General features: G+C 37.2%; 3 protein-coding genes across 14 annotated transcripts; 1 reads left to right on the top strand and 2 right to left on the bottom strand.

The window, feature by feature from the left end:
* The first annotated feature begins 1,495 nt into the window (after positions 1 to 1,495).
* On the top strand, positions 1,496 to 5,501 carry LOC132610185 (large ribosomal subunit protein bL28c). The gene is made up of 2 exons (XM_060324473.1): positions 1,496 to 1,832; positions 5,147 to 5,501. Exons 1-2 carry the CDS (start codon positions 1,616 to 1,618, stop codon positions 5,377 to 5,379), a joined length of 450 nt encoding a protein of 149 aa, XP_060180456.1. The 5' UTR covers positions 1,496 to 1,615; the 3' UTR covers positions 5,380 to 5,501.
* Positions 5,502 to 5,947: 446 nt separating this feature from the next.
* LOC132610184 (uncharacterized) lies at positions 5,948 to 12,320 on the bottom strand. Of its 3 annotated transcripts, none has more exons than XM_060324472.1 (11): positions 12,169 to 12,320; positions 11,724 to 11,833; positions 11,476 to 11,630; positions 9,402 to 9,683; positions 9,190 to 9,316; positions 8,952 to 9,059; positions 8,749 to 8,851; positions 8,547 to 8,672; positions 7,677 to 7,867; positions 7,048 to 7,141; positions 5,948 to 6,235 (listed from the first exon to the last, which is right to left on the bottom strand). In XM_060324472.1, the coding sequence occupies exons 2-10, from the start codon at positions 11,774 to 11,776 to the stop codon at positions 7,054 to 7,056; spliced, it is 1,233 nt and encodes a 410-aa protein (XP_060180455.1). In that variant the 5' UTR covers positions 11,777 to 11,833; positions 12,169 to 12,320; the 3' UTR covers positions 5,948 to 6,235; positions 7,048 to 7,053. The 3 variants fall into 3 exon arrangements, with proteins under 3 accessions (XP_060180455.1, XP_060180453.1, XP_060180454.1); XM_060324470.1 differs by having other exon boundaries at positions 5,948 to 6,181; XM_060324471.1 differs by lacking the exon at positions 12,169 to 12,320 and adding an exon at positions 11,943 to 12,091 and having other exon boundaries at positions 5,948 to 6,181.
* Positions 12,321 to 16,533: 4,213 nt separating this feature from the next.
* On the bottom strand, positions 16,534 to 18,506 carry LOC132610220 (glycine-rich cell wall structural protein). Of its 10 annotated transcripts, XM_060324514.1 has the most exons (3): positions 17,444 to 18,506; positions 17,327 to 17,359; positions 16,534 to 17,266 (listed from the first exon to the last, which is right to left on the bottom strand). In XM_060324514.1, the coding sequence occupies exons 1-3, from the start codon at positions 18,486 to 18,488 to the stop codon at positions 16,665 to 16,667; spliced, it is 1,680 nt and encodes a 559-aa protein (XP_060180497.1). In that variant the 5' UTR covers positions 18,489 to 18,506; the 3' UTR covers positions 16,534 to 16,664. The 10 variants fall into 10 exon arrangements, with proteins under 10 accessions (XP_060180497.1, XP_060180493.1, XP_060180499.1 ...); XM_060324510.1 differs by having other exon boundaries at positions 17,327 to 18,504; XM_060324516.1 differs by having other exon boundaries at positions 16,534 to 17,122; positions 17,327 to 18,504.
* Positions 18,507 to 18,913: the final 407 nt, after the last annotated feature.

Genomic DNA, 18,913 nt, shown 5'->3' with positions numbered 1-18,913 from the left:
GTTGCAGCTTTATTTTTATGGTTGCAACATGTTAGTATGTTACCCACTATTTTGAATAGAAGAGCACAATCCTTTGTCTCCTTGAATTCTTGGAAGTGTATGCCTTGTGAAGTAGGGGCTAGCCTTCGCGGCTACCGACTCTGTACTTGATGATGTTTGCATTACTAATATAATCTCGTATAGCTGATAGAGCGTTTGGTTTTTCAGTATTAAACTCTGCTTTATTAATATAAATAATAATAATCTCCATTGTAGCTAGTGCAAATTTATGTGGAGTTTCATATTGGAAATCAAACTTTTGTGTTAGAAGGTTATATATTATTTTGTGATAAAATGTGAAATACTTTGGGAAAAGGGTGAAATATCCGTCATTACAAATTTGGGTCAAAAATACCCTCACGTCATTAAAGTTTTCATATATATCCGTCTTAACGGAAATCTCCAATATAACCCGCTTTCATTTTTAAACGCGCTCCATTTAAATTCGACCCAACAAAATAAAAAACTCATATGAGTTACCCGCTTCTGTGCCTAGTGGCTCTGCAATTTTCCGATGTAACAACATCCACGTTATTATTCATTGTATAACAATTTTTTTGTTATTACTCACCAACAATTTTACATTACTATTCAACTATCTTTTAGTAAGTTACGATCAAATTTACTCCAGTTGACACATCAGGAGGTATAAAATAACAATATTTATGACTTGAGGAGTAACATTTTATTGATTGGTATATTTTATCCTAAATCAAATACCTTTTTGTGGTGATTTGAAAAACAATTTCAGAATACCAATTTAAAGACATATACTCAGTTCCAAAAGAGGGGTATGATTTCTGATTTTTTGAAATAAAATCAATAAATTTAGAAGTTAGATACATTATATATAGTTTAATATTTATAGGTGAAAAGTTATTTAGATATATTTAAAAATTATAGCAAAATAAATGTATTAAAGTGCCAAACAAATTAGAAATAGAGTGATGTAAAAAAAAAAATGAAAGAAGAGATAAAGGATTCCTAGTAAATTAGCGATGCACAATAAAAATCCCTTTGCACCCGCGGTTCAGGTAATAAACTCTCAATTTCACCATAGGCGAAATGATGAAGAGCCAATATACCCCTGTACTATTGAAAATAGTTTAAATATACCCCTTGTTCTATTTTCGGTTTAAATATATCCCGTTATACCCATTATATAAACGGGTGGGTTTTTAAAGGCAATCGGGAATTTAAAATTGAGGATGAGTCATTTTAATTTGAGCTTAACACATGTTCCTCCGTCATAATTAAGGGCAAATTTATGTCAATTATAATGGGAGGTGTATATTTAGACGGAAAGTATAACGGAAGGGGTATGTTTGGAGAAAGGATAATATAACGGGGGAATATATTTGAACCGAAAGTATAATGAAGGGTATGTTTAAGCTATTTTCAATAGTATAGGGGGGTATATTTGGCCCTTTTCCAGAGGCGAAAATAAAAGGCCAACAAACAAAACCATACCCACATCCATTTCGTTATCCACTCTTCACTACTTGCTTTAAAAAACATCAAAACAAACATTCTTGAAAGAAAAAAAAGATTGTTGCTTTAACGAACTGGAACAAAAATGGCAACAATAACTGCAGGTATAAGCCTTAGAGGACCAGTTGTGAGTAGTCACAGGACATTTTCAGTGAACAAAGGGGCATTACCAAAGTTGAAACTAAGCTCAGAGTTGAGTTTTGTAACTTCCCAATTGAGTGGAATCAAGATTTCAAGCACCCATTTGAGTTCTTCAGCTCCACTTTCTGTTCCTTTCAAGACCACCCTTCAACCTGTTGCACGTAATTTCTCTACCCCTTTTGTTGTGTTCTTTCTGTTTTTCTTTGTTTATATGTTTCTTTTTGGTCTAGTGATGTGTATGGAAAGTGTGTGTTGTTTGAATTGTGGGGTTTTGCTAAGTAAGGGGTTGTTTGGTTGTTGGTTAGAGTTATGTAGGTATTAGTAATGCAGGAATTAGTTACGCAGAGTTGAGTTATTCCTGTATTAGTTATTCCATCGTATACTCTGCATCAAATAATTAAATAATACATAGAATCTCTTATGACTTATACATGTAAAAGTTATACGGGATTGTTAACTGGTAATCAAACATCGTACTTATTGTGCTGAATTTTATACATAGCAACTAAAATGCTACCAAACATAGGATAATTCACTTCCTAACCGGCAACCAAACAACCCCTAAGTGAATTGTATATGAGAATCTATGTTGGTGGGAGGTAGTAGATATCCGTGGTGGAATTAGTAATTGGAAAAAAAAAATGGCAACAATCACGGCAGGTATAAGCGTCAGAGGACCAGTGGTGGGTAGTCACAGGACATTTTCAGTGACCGAAAGGGCATTACCCAAGTTGAAACTAAGCTCAGAGTTGAGTGTTGTGACGTCCCAATTGAGTGGTCTCAAGATTTCAAGCACCCATTTGAGTTGTCCTGCTCCACTTTCTGTTCCTTTTAAGACCACCCTTCAAACTGTTGCTCATAATTTCTCTACCCCTTTGTTGTGTTCTTTCTTGTTTTTCTTTTTTGCTGTGTTTCTTTTTTGGTCTAATGCTGTGTATAGAAAGTGTTTGTTGTTTTGTTTGTTTGTCTGAATTGTGAGGTTCTGTTGATGGAGTGAATTGTATCTGAGCCCCAATTTAGTAGTCCGGTGTTCAGATTTCAGATGCTATTTCTTTTGTGTTAACAACACATCATATTAGATTATTCAGTAACCAGTTAAGAGTGGTATAGGTGTCAAAGCCACAGCTAAGGTTGGAAAAAGTTAATTCAGTTGCGAATTTGTTATATTATTTTTCTTAAATGCCGTGGTAAGATAAGCTAAACACTTGAGTATAATTCACATATTATTTCTTATACGTCAGTATCCATGTGTTAATTAAACCCATATTACAGTCTATCACACAACCTCTAGTGTACTCTTACAGTCCTACTCCGAGAGGAGAGATTAAAGGGTGTCATTGGATGGGTCTAAAAGTATGTCTATGGTCACAAGAAAATAAGGATAGGACAACCTCAGCGAGTGCAAAATTAAAGAAGTGGTAAGAGTTCAATGGACTACATTAAACTGGTTTCCAACATGGGGGTTTGAAACTCAACTTGCATTTGTGATCCTTATAAAAAAAACTGATTTCTGTGATTTCCTGCACTTACTGCATTAATGTGAACAAGACTGATGGATATGATGTATATTTGGTAGTCCGCGCCAAGTTCTCTTCATATGATCGATCATCTCTGTTTTTTTTTCCTCCTCGATTCTTTTTTCTCAGACCTAGAGAGAAAGAAATTTTAAGACATAACAGATTGTCCTAGGAATAGGTTGTAGTGTATTTTGAAGCATAAAAGTTGTACATTGATGGTATCAATAGCATGGCTTCATTATTACAGAATCAAAATAGCTTACCAGTTTTGATGGTCCAACATGTAGTAGAAAGCACTAAGCAGAGATTAAAACAATGCTCACTTGTATGTTGATAGCTGTTTGAACTGGAATGCATCTCTAGTAGGATCATACAGGAAGACAATCTGCTAAAGATTTTCATTTAAATAATGTGTATATGGATCCTAGAAGTTTTGCTTCTCTTTCATTTTCCCTCCATAAACTAATTAATGATTTCTGAGCAGACAACCTTGAAAAAAGAATAAACAATCCATTATCCCAGAAAAAAAAAAAGAAAAAAAAAAATAGACAATCGAATTGCATAGAGAATTTATTGGTTCTTACATTACAGGACTACCTCTCTTTTTTGAACTTCTTGGATGTCATGGAAAATACCTATTTGATGGACTTGGAACTATATGTTTATAAGGTAGCTGGAGGATTTAAATCCCAAAGTCCCAGTTCATGTGAAACAACAAATAAGTTGTATCCAAGTGATCTCAAAGACAGTATGCATATGCTCCAAAGATGTATTTCTTGGTTAATAAAGTTTGCATTTCTGTGCTAACAACTTTTAGTCTAAGCTAGAAAAGAGATAATATACTGATGTTAAGATGTTATACTTGAGGCCTTTTAGGTCTCATTAATTCTATGCAGCCTAAAGGCGGAGCTTCATGTGTCGATAAATGTTGAGGGATTAGAGGCAGTTTCTATTTTCTTGCTTTTCAACCTCTCCTGATAATAAGCAGGATCTTATTTTTGGCAAGTTTTCCTGTTCTGCAGCTTGCCATTTCGTAAAACTTGCAGTCTAATAGCGGAACACACTACTGCTACTTACTGAGGTCCAAAGTTACAGATAGGTTTTTGGCCGTCAAGAAGATGGTAACTATTTAACCGCTAAATCCACCTTCTGCAGTGTGCAGTACTTGTTAACATCCTTTGTCCACTTGTATCTTTATTCTTAGCGATAGTGAAATGAGAGCCTTGTAAAGTATGTTGTGAGAGCCGTAGATTTGAAAGGATAATCTACAGTCATACATTCTTTAAAGATGTCTTAGTGTGTTAGCTGGTATTGGCCTGAGATGAGTTAAATGAAGTAACATGGTCAGTGAGGATTCATATAGCCGATCCCAACTTGCTTGGGACTGAAGTGTAGTTGTTGTTGTTTAGTGTGTTAGCTTTATGGAGTAACAACTATGCCTCAGTACCAAACAAATTGGGGTCGGCTATATGAATCCTCACGGACCATGTTAGCCTTCTAGAGTAAATTAACATTTTGTATATGATGAGAACCGCTTGGTTAATTTATACTCATTATATGACAACCTGTAGAGGGTTGACTTCTTTCTGTAAAGTCCAGCACTTAGTGTTTGCCTGTTGGATTATGAATGGAACTTTTGCTTACTGATCAAAAGAACATTGTGAGAGCCATAGAGGCACTTTGACTCCCTTTCTAAGTTGCTGCAATCGTTGTCAAACTGCATTCTGATTTCTTTTTCTTTTTTTAACCTAAAACTACTTAGAGCCTTTGAGCTAATAGGTAAATTAAGATTTTAGGGAGAGTAATCAAATATTCCCATTGAAGCATCCTTTCCCTTGCATCATCACGGTCTTTTCCTTTTTCCCTTTGGTGCATTCTTGTAGTGTGTTCAAATATCTTGGTGCCTTCTTGTGATACGTACTGTATAGAATTTTAAGGGAGTACATTCTGTTTTTCAGGTAGAATTTGCCCCTTCACTGGCAAGAAGTCCAACAGAGCAAACAAGGTCTCTCATTCAAACCACAAAACGAAGAAGTTGCAATTCGTAAACCTTCAATACAAGAGAATTTGGTGGGAGGCGGGCAAGCGCTATGTGAAACTGAGGTTGTCAACAAAGGCCATAAAGACCATTGAGAAAAATGGACTTGATGCTGTAGCCAAGAAGGCTGGAATTGATCTCAGCAAGAAGTAGAACCTGGAAGCATATTTTGTTTGCGTACTAATTTTGATGGACTCAAAAATCGTACTTAATATTGTTTTCATTGCTTGTTGATTCATAGTTATATGCTTTTATGATAGTACTTTCCAAGAAAATCTTGATCCACTACTTTCCATGAATATCAATGATATTCTTATATCTTTAAGAAAAGTGATTTAGCCCGGAAATGCAGGTTATTAACTGATAAGCCCTATGGAAGAGACACTGCTTCTGAAGTTCAGATAATCCCATAATCCCCACTTTCCTTAGTCACGGACTAAGGGTGAAAAACTTGAGGCATATTTTGGTCCCCCTGAGCTAGGGGTGCTTGTGAAGGGTGATTTTGCACGACAAAACAAGGGAATGAAATATCCTTTTTGCATTAGATGCTCTTTAACCTCCCGATAATGATGGCTCTGTTCTCTTTGGGAGCGTTGAAGTTATTTAAAGAGTGTTTTTTCGACATTTATCTTAGTTACCGGGGTGTTTCAGGAAAGACCATTGGGTGTGGGATACTCGTTTAACCTTTTACATTCAAGAGACAAATGCATACAAGGATTGATATCAAGAACGTAACAACATAATATTACCACCTTCGGGTCATTACATTAAACAAGTCAAAACTTGGTCTGAACAAAGTACAGTATGGTCAGAAAGTGTTTGGGCTAAAATACTCATTTAGAGCTATCCTTCAAAGTAAATAACAAAGACATAGCAAAAGCTTTTAACAATTTCCATTTGATTTTTTGGTTGCCACCTGCCCTGCATCAGTCGACTACAGCCTTCCAAAAGATATCTGAAATCAGCAAGTATTGGTTAAATTCAGTAAGCAGCTTCAAGATACAGCATTCTGCATATATATAAAACTCATTAAGCAACAATCACACAAATTTTGTATGGTCATAGTAAGAGTCTAATAGAACAAGATAAATAGTAATTGCCAACACAGTTTCATTTTAGGGTGAAAAAAAAAAAAAAACTTACTCGCAGCTTATATAAGCACCAAAACAAGTTAATTCAACGCTAGGAAGAACAGTACGTCAGACATTGAGATAAAATTTGCTTTGCTTTTCTTTCCTTGTTTATTGTTCTTGCTATGCTATAGATTCTGGGGCGCGTTTTACTTTCCATTTGTAGTTTTACCATTCACATTCTAAGGAACAAATTTGATGGCATTATAGTTAACACGAAATGTAAAATGTAAAGGTAAGTGAATAAGTTTTTATTTTGTTATATTTTTTATTTAACATTATGTACTAAAGATAGCCAATTAACCATACTTTATTTATTTATTTTAATCAGGAAAAGAATTCTTAAATGATAAAAGTCATGTGAAAAGAATAATACATGTCATGCACTTATTTTCCATTTAATCTTACAAGCATCAACATGCAAAGTAGCTTCTTTTTTTAATTGAAGCAGTCAATATTCTTTCCCAAAAATTAACATGATGTTCTGTTCACCTAGATATAAATTGCAAACAAAATATTACTATGTCCTATCCCCGTTCCCCAGCCTCCTTTTAGAAGAGGGGTCTTTTTTTTTTGGGGGGCGTGGGGGGGTGGGGGGAGGGGATGGGGTTGGGGGTTGGGGGGGGGGGAGGGGGTTGAGAATCAGGAAGATTGTTGGGAAGTCCTAGCCACAATTTAAAGAAAGAATCACCTTCATTTATTTTATCCTCCCTTGCAAATCAAAATCATCAGCTGAGTAGTAGTCCGAAATGAGACGATACATATATGACGGGTTATGCCCTCCACTGTAAATCAGAAAGATGCAAGGAGTATTATTATCATAAAACAGCTAACTAATCCCTAACGTAGCAAAATAATACATTACGAATTCACCTTTACACTCCCCCTTAACCACAACAACCACTACGCCCCGATCCCAACCAAGGTGTGGCCAGTTACATGAATCCTCACCGACCATGTTGCTCCGTTAAGCCCATCCAAGTCCAAATACACCAAAATTTTCCATGTAAAACCTTGAATCAATTTTTTTTTTGAGAAGTAGATTTTTTGATGTACCATAAATTATGGTGGAGTTTCAAATGCAATGGTCTTTTTTATTTTGAATAGTAAATTGAACTTTATACTTAATGCTACATCAACTAATTATTTAAACTCTACTAAAAACAACAAAGTAGAAGATTCCCATATTTTAGTATGGGATACAATGTAGAACTGTATCATCGAGGCTAAGTATTTTTGTGCAGGCCAAAATTAGTTTGGGACTGAGGCATCGCTGTTGCAAAGCCAAATAAATATTAGAAAATGGTAAAGCATCCTTACATGTCGGTGATGAGAAGGCTGACAAGCTCAGGTGCCACATAATCAAAACCAGGATTAACAACTTGAAGAGGAGCCCCACTATCCATTCCAAACTCCATGCAGTTTGAAAACTGCCCGAATTCGAGAAGTTCAGCAGGGGATCGCATGTCATTCAGACAAACCTCTGGATTGTGTGGATATGAAGGGCACAACTGTAACAGAAACAAAACAGTTAAACAGATTAGCTAATGAAAAGTACAGTGAAAAGTAGAAAAAGTTTTTGCTGCATTAAGCGGCAAATATAAAAGGATAACTTTATGGTGAAATCCACTCAAATGGATAAAGTCATGGAAGAAATTCAAGGATCTGCAAAGCCTAATATCAATATTATATACCATGTCAAGGTTCTTGACATCATTTAGTGAACCTTAAAAATCTGAGGTCTCTCATGTTATCAGATGCCTTCTAGTTTGATAGCCTGTTTCGCCAAGCTTTCAAAATCTACTTATTTTGAAAAGTGCTTTTCAAAAAAGTACTTTTGGTGAGTAGCGGTTTGTGTTAGGCTAGCTAATCAATTTTGAAAGCACTTTTGCCAATATTGGAGCACCAATTTGTGTTTCATCAAGGTTCCAAAAATACTTCTGCGGAAAAGCTACTTTTTTAACTTCTGAAAAACCGCTTCTGGTACCACTCAAAAACACTTATATTTTTTCCTAAAAAGCTTGGCCAAACACCTCAATTCAAAAACACTTTTGGCTTCTCATGGTCATGACTTGGCCAAACAGGCTATGAGAATGATAGTCAGCAAGATGTATAGAAACCACCAATAGTTAAGACCCCCCCCCCCCCCCCCCCCCATCCCCCGCATGGAGACAAGTAAAGCTCGGATACCTTGTGAATGCCAGCAACTACGACAAATGGAACAGCATGCTTTTGAGCTGCAAGTGCTACCATGTTCATTCCAACAGGTGCAATGACACCACCATTGGCCATCACTGCATGAACTCCCACTATAACCTACACAACAAGGTTAGGATTCTGACCAAAGGTAGCCCAAGCACGGATTTATAAAATAGCCGATCCAGAAAGTTACCATATTTACTCTAGAAATCATTGCAAAAATAGCAGAATCTGTTACAACTGTAGTTTGTAGACCTCTTGCTACCAGCTCTTTTGCAAGAGCATGCCCCTGGTACCTGATCAAGCACGAATGAAGAGGGGAAATTTTACGGTTAATATGAAAAACAAGATTCATGGTTCATTTATTTCTTGGAAATTACAGAATACTCCACAAACCTTGGTGCACCCTCTGCAACAACCACCCGAAAAGACCGTTTTTTCTCTTTTGCGGCACAGAGGAATTCAAAGGCAGTTCTTGAACTACCTAATGTTAGTATTACTTCACTGAAAAAATTGCATTTGTGAATTAGCTATCACATTTTGATTGAAAAACCATGCTATAATGTTACTTGAAATATGTAGTGTGCATAAAACGATACAAACATATTTCCCAGTACGTGCGGAAGGTAAATACTTTTGGTGAATATGCTCAACTGCCTGTTCTGCGATCAGTTCATGACAAGTATCAATATCTTCAATTAATATGTTAATTGCCTCAATGACATCATGTTTTAACTTCCGAGTCCTGGCAAGTTTATCAGCTGCAACATACAACAACAGATAATTCAGTACTGAAGCTAAAAAATGATTGCAGTTAAATCGCTTCAAATTCACAGGAGCGTTCACCTTTGCTTTTCTCTTCAGAATCTCCACCTGAAGAGGAGGTGTATATGTTACTCGGTACAGCTTTATCCATATTCTCCAGAAGTGCATGCAATGAAGGAGACCGTAAAACACTTTTAGCTGCAGCAGCAGCAGCAGACTGAGTTGGGCCACAATCGTGGTCTATGGTTCGTTCATCATCACTTGCAGTTAAATCTAAGTCGCCCGTTTTACTGGTCAAAAGAGAAAGATCCTCCTCCCGGATAATATGAAGAACGCGCCTAACAATATTTCCAACAGCAAGCTCTGCAATTTAATAAGGTTTTGGTTATATATCATTCTTGGAATAAACAAATATGATTACGTAATTTAGAGTGCTTCTAAAGGTCATTAATTCGCTATAAATTCTCAATTTAAAGTATTGTTGACAATCCTTGCATTGAAACAAGGATCAGGTATATCTGATCTAAGAGGATAAAACTCTCTAATATCCAAATGGTGGGTGAGAACTGTTCTTTTTTCATAAAGAAAGCATGCAATAATATACACACATTATGAATATATACGCGCGCGCGTGTGTGTGTGTATACACATGGAGGGGAACTTTGGAGCAATGGTAATTTTGTCTCAAACTTCAGTCCACGGAAGGGCCAAAGTTTGAGAATAATAAAAAGAGATTTAGCTATACACAGAAATACAATGTGACGCCACTGGTATTTAATTGAAGAACTGGGATGCTATAGAAATTAAAGACCCCAAACATACAGGCATATCAGGAGGTATAAGTTGAAACCATGCTACTCCTAACAGTCGCTAATACAGCAGTAGCAGAACCAGTTTGAACAAATGCAATGAACATAAGAAACTAAGCCTTAATATGCTTGAATAACAGTGAAGCTTCCAGTAGATATACCAATAGAGGATGGGGACCACTTCTAATCTCATTATAGGAGTCCTAAAAATGCTTTTCACATATGGAAATGTGGAAAATCTACACTGAAATTAGTACTCCCTCATCCCATTTTCTGTGACACGCTTTTCTTTTAAGTCTATCCGGAAAAGATTGTTGCAGTTTTGTATTTAGAGATTGCTTAAAATTATCATTCCTATTTACCCTTTAATGACATGATTTGTTGAGACCTACTTGACTTAAAAGTTCACCTTTCATGAGGAGAAAAAAGGATGAATGGAAATGTGTCATTCTCACCGCCTCAATAATTGTTGGTAGTAAGGTTAATGTTAGTGCTTTGCATATAATTAACTTATGTGTCAAAATTCTTCTTTTGGTTTTTACAGTCAAATTCTGCCACATAAATGGAGACGAGTAATCGGTGGAACCTTTTACCAAAATGCACCGCACAATCGGGAAACTAGCATTCCCTTTCAATCGTGCTGTTGAAAGAGGTTTACGTTTCCTCATTCAACATTTCTATGGACCCACCTTCCTCCCAGAGGGAGGGAGGGAGAAAGAGACAGAGGGAGGGAGGGTGGGGGAGAGAGAGATTGCATCTACATTTTGTGAAAAGAACAAAACGGTCATGTCTATACTGCATACAAATTTGCAGAAGACTGCTCTGATATGAACATCGGAACAACAAAATCAAGTTCCCAGTCTTAAAACTAGCTCTCGCACACTACACGAGTGCTTATTCATTACCTATTCCTGCAGTATCGTACCTCCAAGATTTAGGTCGACAAAGTATGTCATGGTAAGTATAGAGCACAATTCGAGTTCTGAAATGGAACAAATAAATGCAGCAGCAGAAGTTGATGACTTAGGCTTAACCATAGGTCAAACGTGTCCTTCTCATGACTATTAAACAACGTTAACACAACTAGTTAACCAGGCACATACCAAATTTCCAAGAAATGGCCCAAGTGAAGCAAATCAAACAAAACACAAAGCAATATATCATTGATAAAAAGTTGTCCTTCTTTTGGAAAAAGATACGCTTAAAAACGTCTCTAGCATCCAAATTCCCCAGTACCAACTAGGATTGTTTAAATCAAAAACTACTTATAAGACTAAATTCTATTCTGGAACATCAAATTTCTACAAAGAGATCATCATTCTTGTATTGGCAGATAAAATACTTACCAACGGGGTTGGCAGCAACCAATTTAACACCTATACCCCTTACAGCCTCAATGAGTACTGCAGCTGAGTTAGTAGGTGGCAGTCTTTGCAACGAAACAACCGAACGAAGCAACTCTGCTGTTAGCCGCGAAGTTGCTTGTGACCCTTCAACCTTACTACCAATCAAAAAAGAAAACAGGATTTCCTAATTATCCAATCAAATAAAACAACTACTACTTCTTTTGGATAAATTCTATCACTGCACTAACCGTTTACTGAGCTTTGCAACAAAATCATTCACAAGCCTTTCAATGTCCGGCATTTTTCAACTCAAGAAACAACCAGAATTACAGCTTATAGGTTGGAGAATGACAAAAACCTGAAAAAAAGAACAATTTTTTGAATATGGTAAGTTACATTCTTGATCCTAAAAAGAAAAGAACAAACAAGGAGCAATCTTGAACGTGTAGTTAAAATATGGAACCAACCACAATTTAGTTCTTCAATATCTTGACTATGAACATAATACACAGGGGAAAAAAAAAAGTTACAACAAACAACCCCAAATTGAATGAGAAGGAAAGCTTAGCTCCTTTTTTTTCTTTTTCTTTCTTCTTTCTTTTAATTGATTTGTTTTACTTTCACTTTATGAGACATGCAAAGGTATAAATTAAAAGGTTTACAGAACATAGAGTTTAGAATGAGTACTTTTACCTTGGTAAAGGGAATTTTTGTTGCAAGAATTTGATGCAATGAAAACGAACACTACCAGAAATGTAAAGGGTTTTAAAGGGGTTTTAGAGCTGCAGCCTTTCTTTTATCTTTTCTTTTAACTTCTTACTGAAAATTTTCATTATTATTCTATAGTACATAATCGAGGGCGTATTGGAAACACGCTCCCTACCTCTCAGGTAGAAGTAAGATTTACGTACATTTTACCCTTCTCAAACTCATCTTGTGACATTACAATGGGTATGTTGTTATTGTTGTTGTAATCCAAAACACTGGTTTAATTTAACTATTTAACATATACACGAATTTATTTTTGTTAAGAGGATGTTATATTATTTTAAATATTTAAAATTCTAAAATCTATTGGCTTTAATAAATTCGGATTCACGTTGATTTGACCCACAAAGGAGATAAAGTGTGCTTTATAGAAAGGTTTGTCCTTTCTCAAGATTTGAATACAAAAATTCAATTATTTTATCATACTTCTTGACGGTCCTCGATAGATATCTTAGCAAGAAAGAATATTGGATATTCAATATTGGTAAATAATTTTTTGAATAAAAGTAAAATGTATAACATAGGAGATACTCCATATTTTTTTATTTTAGAGAAGAGAAAAACCATTTGTTGTTAATCACTCCAAATCTGTTTCACACTGCATCCCTTTTCATGTCACCATTTTGGATCCAAATTTTATAATTACTAGTTAGCACTATTTTGAAATTCAAGAGTTGAGATATTTAAGTGATTCTATTAATAAAGTCACTTGGTCATGCATCAACCTATTTGTGATTTGTTTTTGAATAACAATAGTTGGAAAATTTGTTCTATGCAAATACATACTAGTCTAAGGTTCCAATGTGATTCAACTGAATTTACTTCCTAAAAAAAATTGTACTACATAAAAGGGGTAATTTTGTATATTTATAAATTGTTGAATGTCTTTGCCATAGTAAAAAAATATCTAGTGTGGTGCCACAGGTGACTCCAAAAACTGAATTTTGCGGCCGTAAATTTGAATTCTAGGTGTTACATTCTTGCATTTTTAATTTTCTTATTAAAATTTCCGTCTCCGTCACTTGACAGATTAGCCTGCAAATTACGAAGATACATGATGTCTTCCATAGTGGAATGTTATAACATTTAGCATTAACTGATGAATACATACTTGTCCAGATAGCAACCCACTCTAATTCTTTGCAAATTTCATAATGATGCAACGTCCATTTTCAACCAGTAATACCAATACTGCAGGATCTGATGAACAAAGCCACTAAAAAGGGTCATTGCATAATTCAGAGCCGGTCATTGCATAATTCAGAGCCAGCAAAGACAACTTTAAAGGTACGTGATTTCTTATATTTCTTGATAGACTTATTCGATGAGAGGTAGTAGGTATCAGACTGTATAATTAAGGTCAGGGGCGGGTAAAGTGTACACAAATCTTACTCTTATCAGGGGAAAAAAATATTGTTTACACATGGTTAAAATTACTTTTTATGTATATATAGTAGATGTTGAACTTCCTTTGGCTTTTTCATATGTTTACTTTTTTATATTTTGAACCCCCTTGGAGAAAATCCTGACTCAGCCACTGATTAAAGCATGTGCAAACTGACCCTATATCACCATTAGCCAATAATTTTTAAAAAAAATATAGGGCAAAGGAGCAAATATACCCTTCAACTTTGCGATTTAGAGCAGATATACCCCCGTTAAAAAAGTGGTGTATATATACTCTTGCCGTTACAAAATGGTGCAAATATACCTTTTTCGCTAAGGGGATTTTTAAAAAAAAATCATATAGCTTATTTTTTAATTAAAAAAAATGTCATGTGGGTTTTAAAAAAAAGTCTTCTCATTTTTTTTTTAGTAGACATATTTTTCTAACACCACATGGTAATTTTTTTTCTGGGGGGTCGGTTCTGATTCGTTTAAAAAAATATCTCCGTGGCTTTAAAGAAAAATAGGCATTTTTTTGCGCGGACTGCCCTTCTTTTGGGGTGGTCTTTAATTTTGCACCTCAAATTGCTAGTCTTTAATTTTTGCCCCTCACCTAAAAAGGTGGCCGAAAATACACCGAGGTTCTGGGTTCGAACCCCTGCTCAGTCAAAAAAAAAAATAGCAAGGCAAGACTTTTGCAAAAAATCTACCTTACGCGGCGGACTTTACCTTAAGGCATAACTAAAAGTCTGCCTTATAAGGCAAAGTCTGCCGGAACCGGCAGACTTTAAGGCATAGCTAAAAGTTTACCTTAAAAGGCAAAGTCTGCCGTCTCCGGCATAGGTTCTATGTAACTTTGCCTGAATAGACATAAGTTCATAGAAACCTATGCCTTGTGAAAATATTATTATTTTTAACTCTACTAGGTTTTGAACCTAGAACTTCAGGGTATTTTCGGCTACCTTTTTAAGTGAAGGCCAAAAACTAAAGACTAACGAATTGAGGGGCAAAAATTAAAGACCATTCTGTATGAAGGGCAATCGTGCAAATTGCCCAAAACTAAGTCTACCCATTTTTTTAAACAAATCAGACCCGACCCACCAGAAAAAAAATTATCATGTGGCTTTAGAAAAATATGTCTACTAAAAAACAATGGGTAGATTTTTTTTAAAGCCATGTGGTACTTTTTTTAATTAAAAAATAAACTAAATGATTTTTTTTAAAAAGAATCGTTAGCAAAAAGGGTATATTTGCACCATTTTGTAACGGCATGGGTATATTTACACTATTTTTATAACGAGAAGTATATCTGCTCTAAATTGCAAAATTGAGATGTATATTTGCACCTTTTCCCAAATATTATTATATATACACATACTTATGTTAAAGTACAATCCACAACCATGAAGACTTAGCAGTATACTAAAGTTAAAGTCCTATTGCTTTTTGACGAGCCCGGAACTTTTTTAATCCAAAAAATAACTTTTGGAATCAAACTAACCATTTAAAAAAAAAAAAAAAAAACTAGGCTTCACGCACAGATTCTATGCGTGAAAGAGGGTACCTTTTTTTTTCCTTTTTTTAAGCTATCAAAATCACGTTTTTTCCATACTTTGGGCAAAGATTAGTCATGTTTCAAAATCCCGAAATATCAATATTTTATATAGAACTTAATATATTTTTTTGCGTACAATAACCTCGGCTCATTACATCAAGTATACATAAACGTTTGGATCGTCGTTTTAGGGGTTGTAAAGTGCCCCGAAGTAAGTTTTGTTTGTTTGGAAACTTGTCATCTTTTGTTCTTTGGAAACTTATGACACTTGAGTTTGATTTCCAAAGAACAAAGATGACAAGTTTCCAAGCAAATAAAACAAGTTTCCAAGAAAATAAAACTTACTTCGGAGCACTTTACAATTCCTAAAACGACGATCCAAACGTTTAGGTATACTTGATGTTTTGAGCCGACGTTATTGTACGCAAAAAAATATATTAAGTTCTTTATAAATTATTGATATTTCGGGGTTTTGAAACATGACTAATCTTTGCCCAAAGTATGAAAAAAACGTGATTTTGATAGCTTAGAAAAAGAAGGAGAAAAAAAAAAAGGTACCCTCTTTCACACACAGAATCTGTGCGTGAAGCCTAGTTTGGTTTTTTTTTTTTTTAAAGGGTTAGTTTGGTTCCAAAAATTATTTTTTGGGTTAAAACAAATTCCAAATCCCTTTTTGACAGGTGGATCATGAAGATGACCAAGAGTATGTATAGGATCTAACTTGTGCATTGACTATTTTTGTTGGTTTGTGTTCAATGAGGAATGAACATGAATTTTGAAACAACCAAAGCAAACTTTTCATGTCGTTAATTAGATTTGGTAAAATATATTAAATGCAATATTCTTCTTTTTGGAGCAGCATCATTATATTTATGAGTTCACATTGTTCTCTTGATACCAACATATCATGTCATATATTTCTTTTTGGTTAAATCATGTCACATATTTCAAGATACTTCATAAATATTCCTCCATCGAATTCTAAATTAAGCCTCTGCAATTTCTACTTTTCTCTGTGAAGAAATATAGAAGTGGCGACAACTATAACATACGACTATTATTACATTAATTAACTCTTACAAAATTTTACAATTTTACTATACCTATCATTGAATTGCAGAACTTAGAATATTCTCACTGAAATGTTAGATTGTTGCCTTCTAGTGCAAAAGAGACAGCAACCTCACATTTTTCTGCCAATTACAGCAAAACAATTTGAACTGATAAAATGTTATACTTATTCATTTTGGCCCCATGTTTCTTGCACATCAATCATTATATTTCAGTTTCATGCATTTGATGGAAGCTGTACGTGAAGAAGAGAATGTTGCTGATAAGCAAATAGTATCTATTGATGAACACAAGTAGGAATTTGATTTCATTTCACATAATATTCATGAATTACAATTTCGAAAATATAATCATAATAGCAATATTAAACCAGATTAATTCTGTGTTAATACTATTAGAGGATGCATGTTTAGTGATATCCTCCGATTCCACCACCACCGCCTCCACCAAAACCACCTCCACCACCTCCTCCACCAAATCCGCCTCCAAATCCACCTCCACCACCTCCTCCAATACCACCACCAACTCCTCCTCCTCCACCACCACCACCAAATCCTCCACCAATGCCGCCACCCTTGCCAAATCCTCCTCCCGCACCACCACCGACACCTCCTCCGATGCCACCACCAGCTCCTCCTCCTACACCACCACCGGTACCTCCACCTACGCCACCACCTTTGCCAATACCACCTCCAATGCCGCCACCCTTGCCAATTCCTCCTCCAACACCACCACCGGCACCTCCACCTACGCCACCACCTTTGCCAATACCACCTCCAATGCCGCCACCCTTTCCACCTCCAGCACCACCACCGGCACCTCCACCAATGCCGCCACCCTTTCCACCTCCAGCACCACCACCGGCACCTCCACCAATGCCGCCACCCTTTCCACCTCCAGCACCACCACCGGCACCTCCACCAACGCCGCCACCTTTGCCAATACCACCTCCAATGCCGCCACCCTTGCCACCTCCAGCACTACCACCGGCACCTCCACCAACGCCGCCACCTTTGCCAATACCACCTCCAATGCCGCCACCCTTGCCACCTCCAGCACCACCACCGGCACCTCCACCAACGCCGCCACCTTTGCCAATACCACCTCCAATGCCGCCACCCTTGCCAATTCCTCCTCCCACACCACCACTGGCACCTCCACCTACGCCGCTACCTTTTCCAATACCACCTCCAATGCCACCACCCTTTCCACCTCCAGCACCACCACCAACTCCTCCACCAATTCCGCCGCCTTTGCCAATACCACCACCTTTACCAATCCCACCTCCAACACCACCACCGGCTCCTCCACCTATACCACCACCAGCTCCTCCACCAATACCACCGCCTTTGCCAATACCACCCCCAATGCCACCGCCTTTGCCAATTCCTCCTCCTGCGCCACCTCCAGCTCCTCCACCAATACCTCCTCCTTTACCTATACCTCCTCCAACACCACCACCTTTTCCATATCCTCCTCCTGCACCACCACCAGCTCCACCACCAATGCCTCCACCTTTTCCACCCCCGCCTTTTGCACCGCCGCCAGCTCCTCCTCCAATACCGCCACCTTTACCGATACCTCCCCCGCCTCCTGCACTGCCACCAGCTCCTCCGCCAATGCCGCCACCTTTACCGATGCCTCCACCTATTCCTCCCCCTGCACCACCACCAGTTCCTCCACCAATGCCGCCACCTTTACCAATGCCGCCACCTATTCCTCCGCCGCCTCCTGCACCACCACCAGCTCCTCCACCAATGCCGCCACCTTTACCAATGCCTCCACCTATTCCTCCCCCACCTCCTGTACCACCACCAGCTCCTCCTCCAATGCCACCACCTATTCCCCCCCCTCCTCCTGCGCCGCCTCCAATTCCACCGCCTATTCCACCACCCTTTCCAAACCCGCCACCTATATCATCGCCGCCACCACCAAAACCGCCACCACCAAAACCGCCACCACCGCCACCACCAAAACCGCCTCCACCGCCAAAACCTCCACCAGTGCCAAAACCACCTCCAAATCCCCCTCCCTTACCAATGGTAAAAAACTTCTCATCCTCAAAATCTTTCACATTTCTAGCGAAAGCAACACTCCCCACAAGGACATGAAAGCAAAGCAATGCCAACACCCCTACCCTCACTCCCTCATGACCTATCATCTTCAAGGAATATTTTTTGAACTGCGTGACCCTTGTTTCTGTCTTCTGACAATTGTTTTGAGCAAATGGCATTAAGATCTAAAGGGTTATATATACTTGTATTTTCTAGCAGAGAATCTTCACAGGCTTGCTCTTACATTGATGATAAGCATTAAATTGTTTCAACTACTATCCGTTTGCCACTTTCAGAGTTGGGATGCATACATAATTATGAGAACGTGTTTTCTTTAATGCCATTTTATCTCTTTTCATAAGAAAACAATTCAACTTTTGATCTTGATTTGAAACAAAACCATTTGCTTTCACAACAAGGTCAAACATTATTTCGTTTGAAAATAATACGTAGTACTTCGTCAGTCCATAGGATTCTCTGTTCAGAAAAAGTTGTCTGCCTAAAAATTGTACATAACGGTATAGCATTTTATTTCATTTTGCATTAAAGGATAGAATGTCTCGTACTGGTTTAGCTGGACCGGTTTAAGTTCTCTCGCATCGTC

This window comes from Lycium barbarum, chromosome 9 (assembly GCF_019175385.1).
Source record: "Lycium barbarum isolate Lr01 chromosome 9, ASM1917538v2, whole genome shotgun sequence".
Lineage (NCBI taxonomy): Eukaryota > Viridiplantae > Streptophyta > Magnoliopsida > Solanales > Solanaceae > Lycium > Lycium barbarum.
This window is presented reverse-complemented; position numbering and strand designations above follow the sequence as displayed.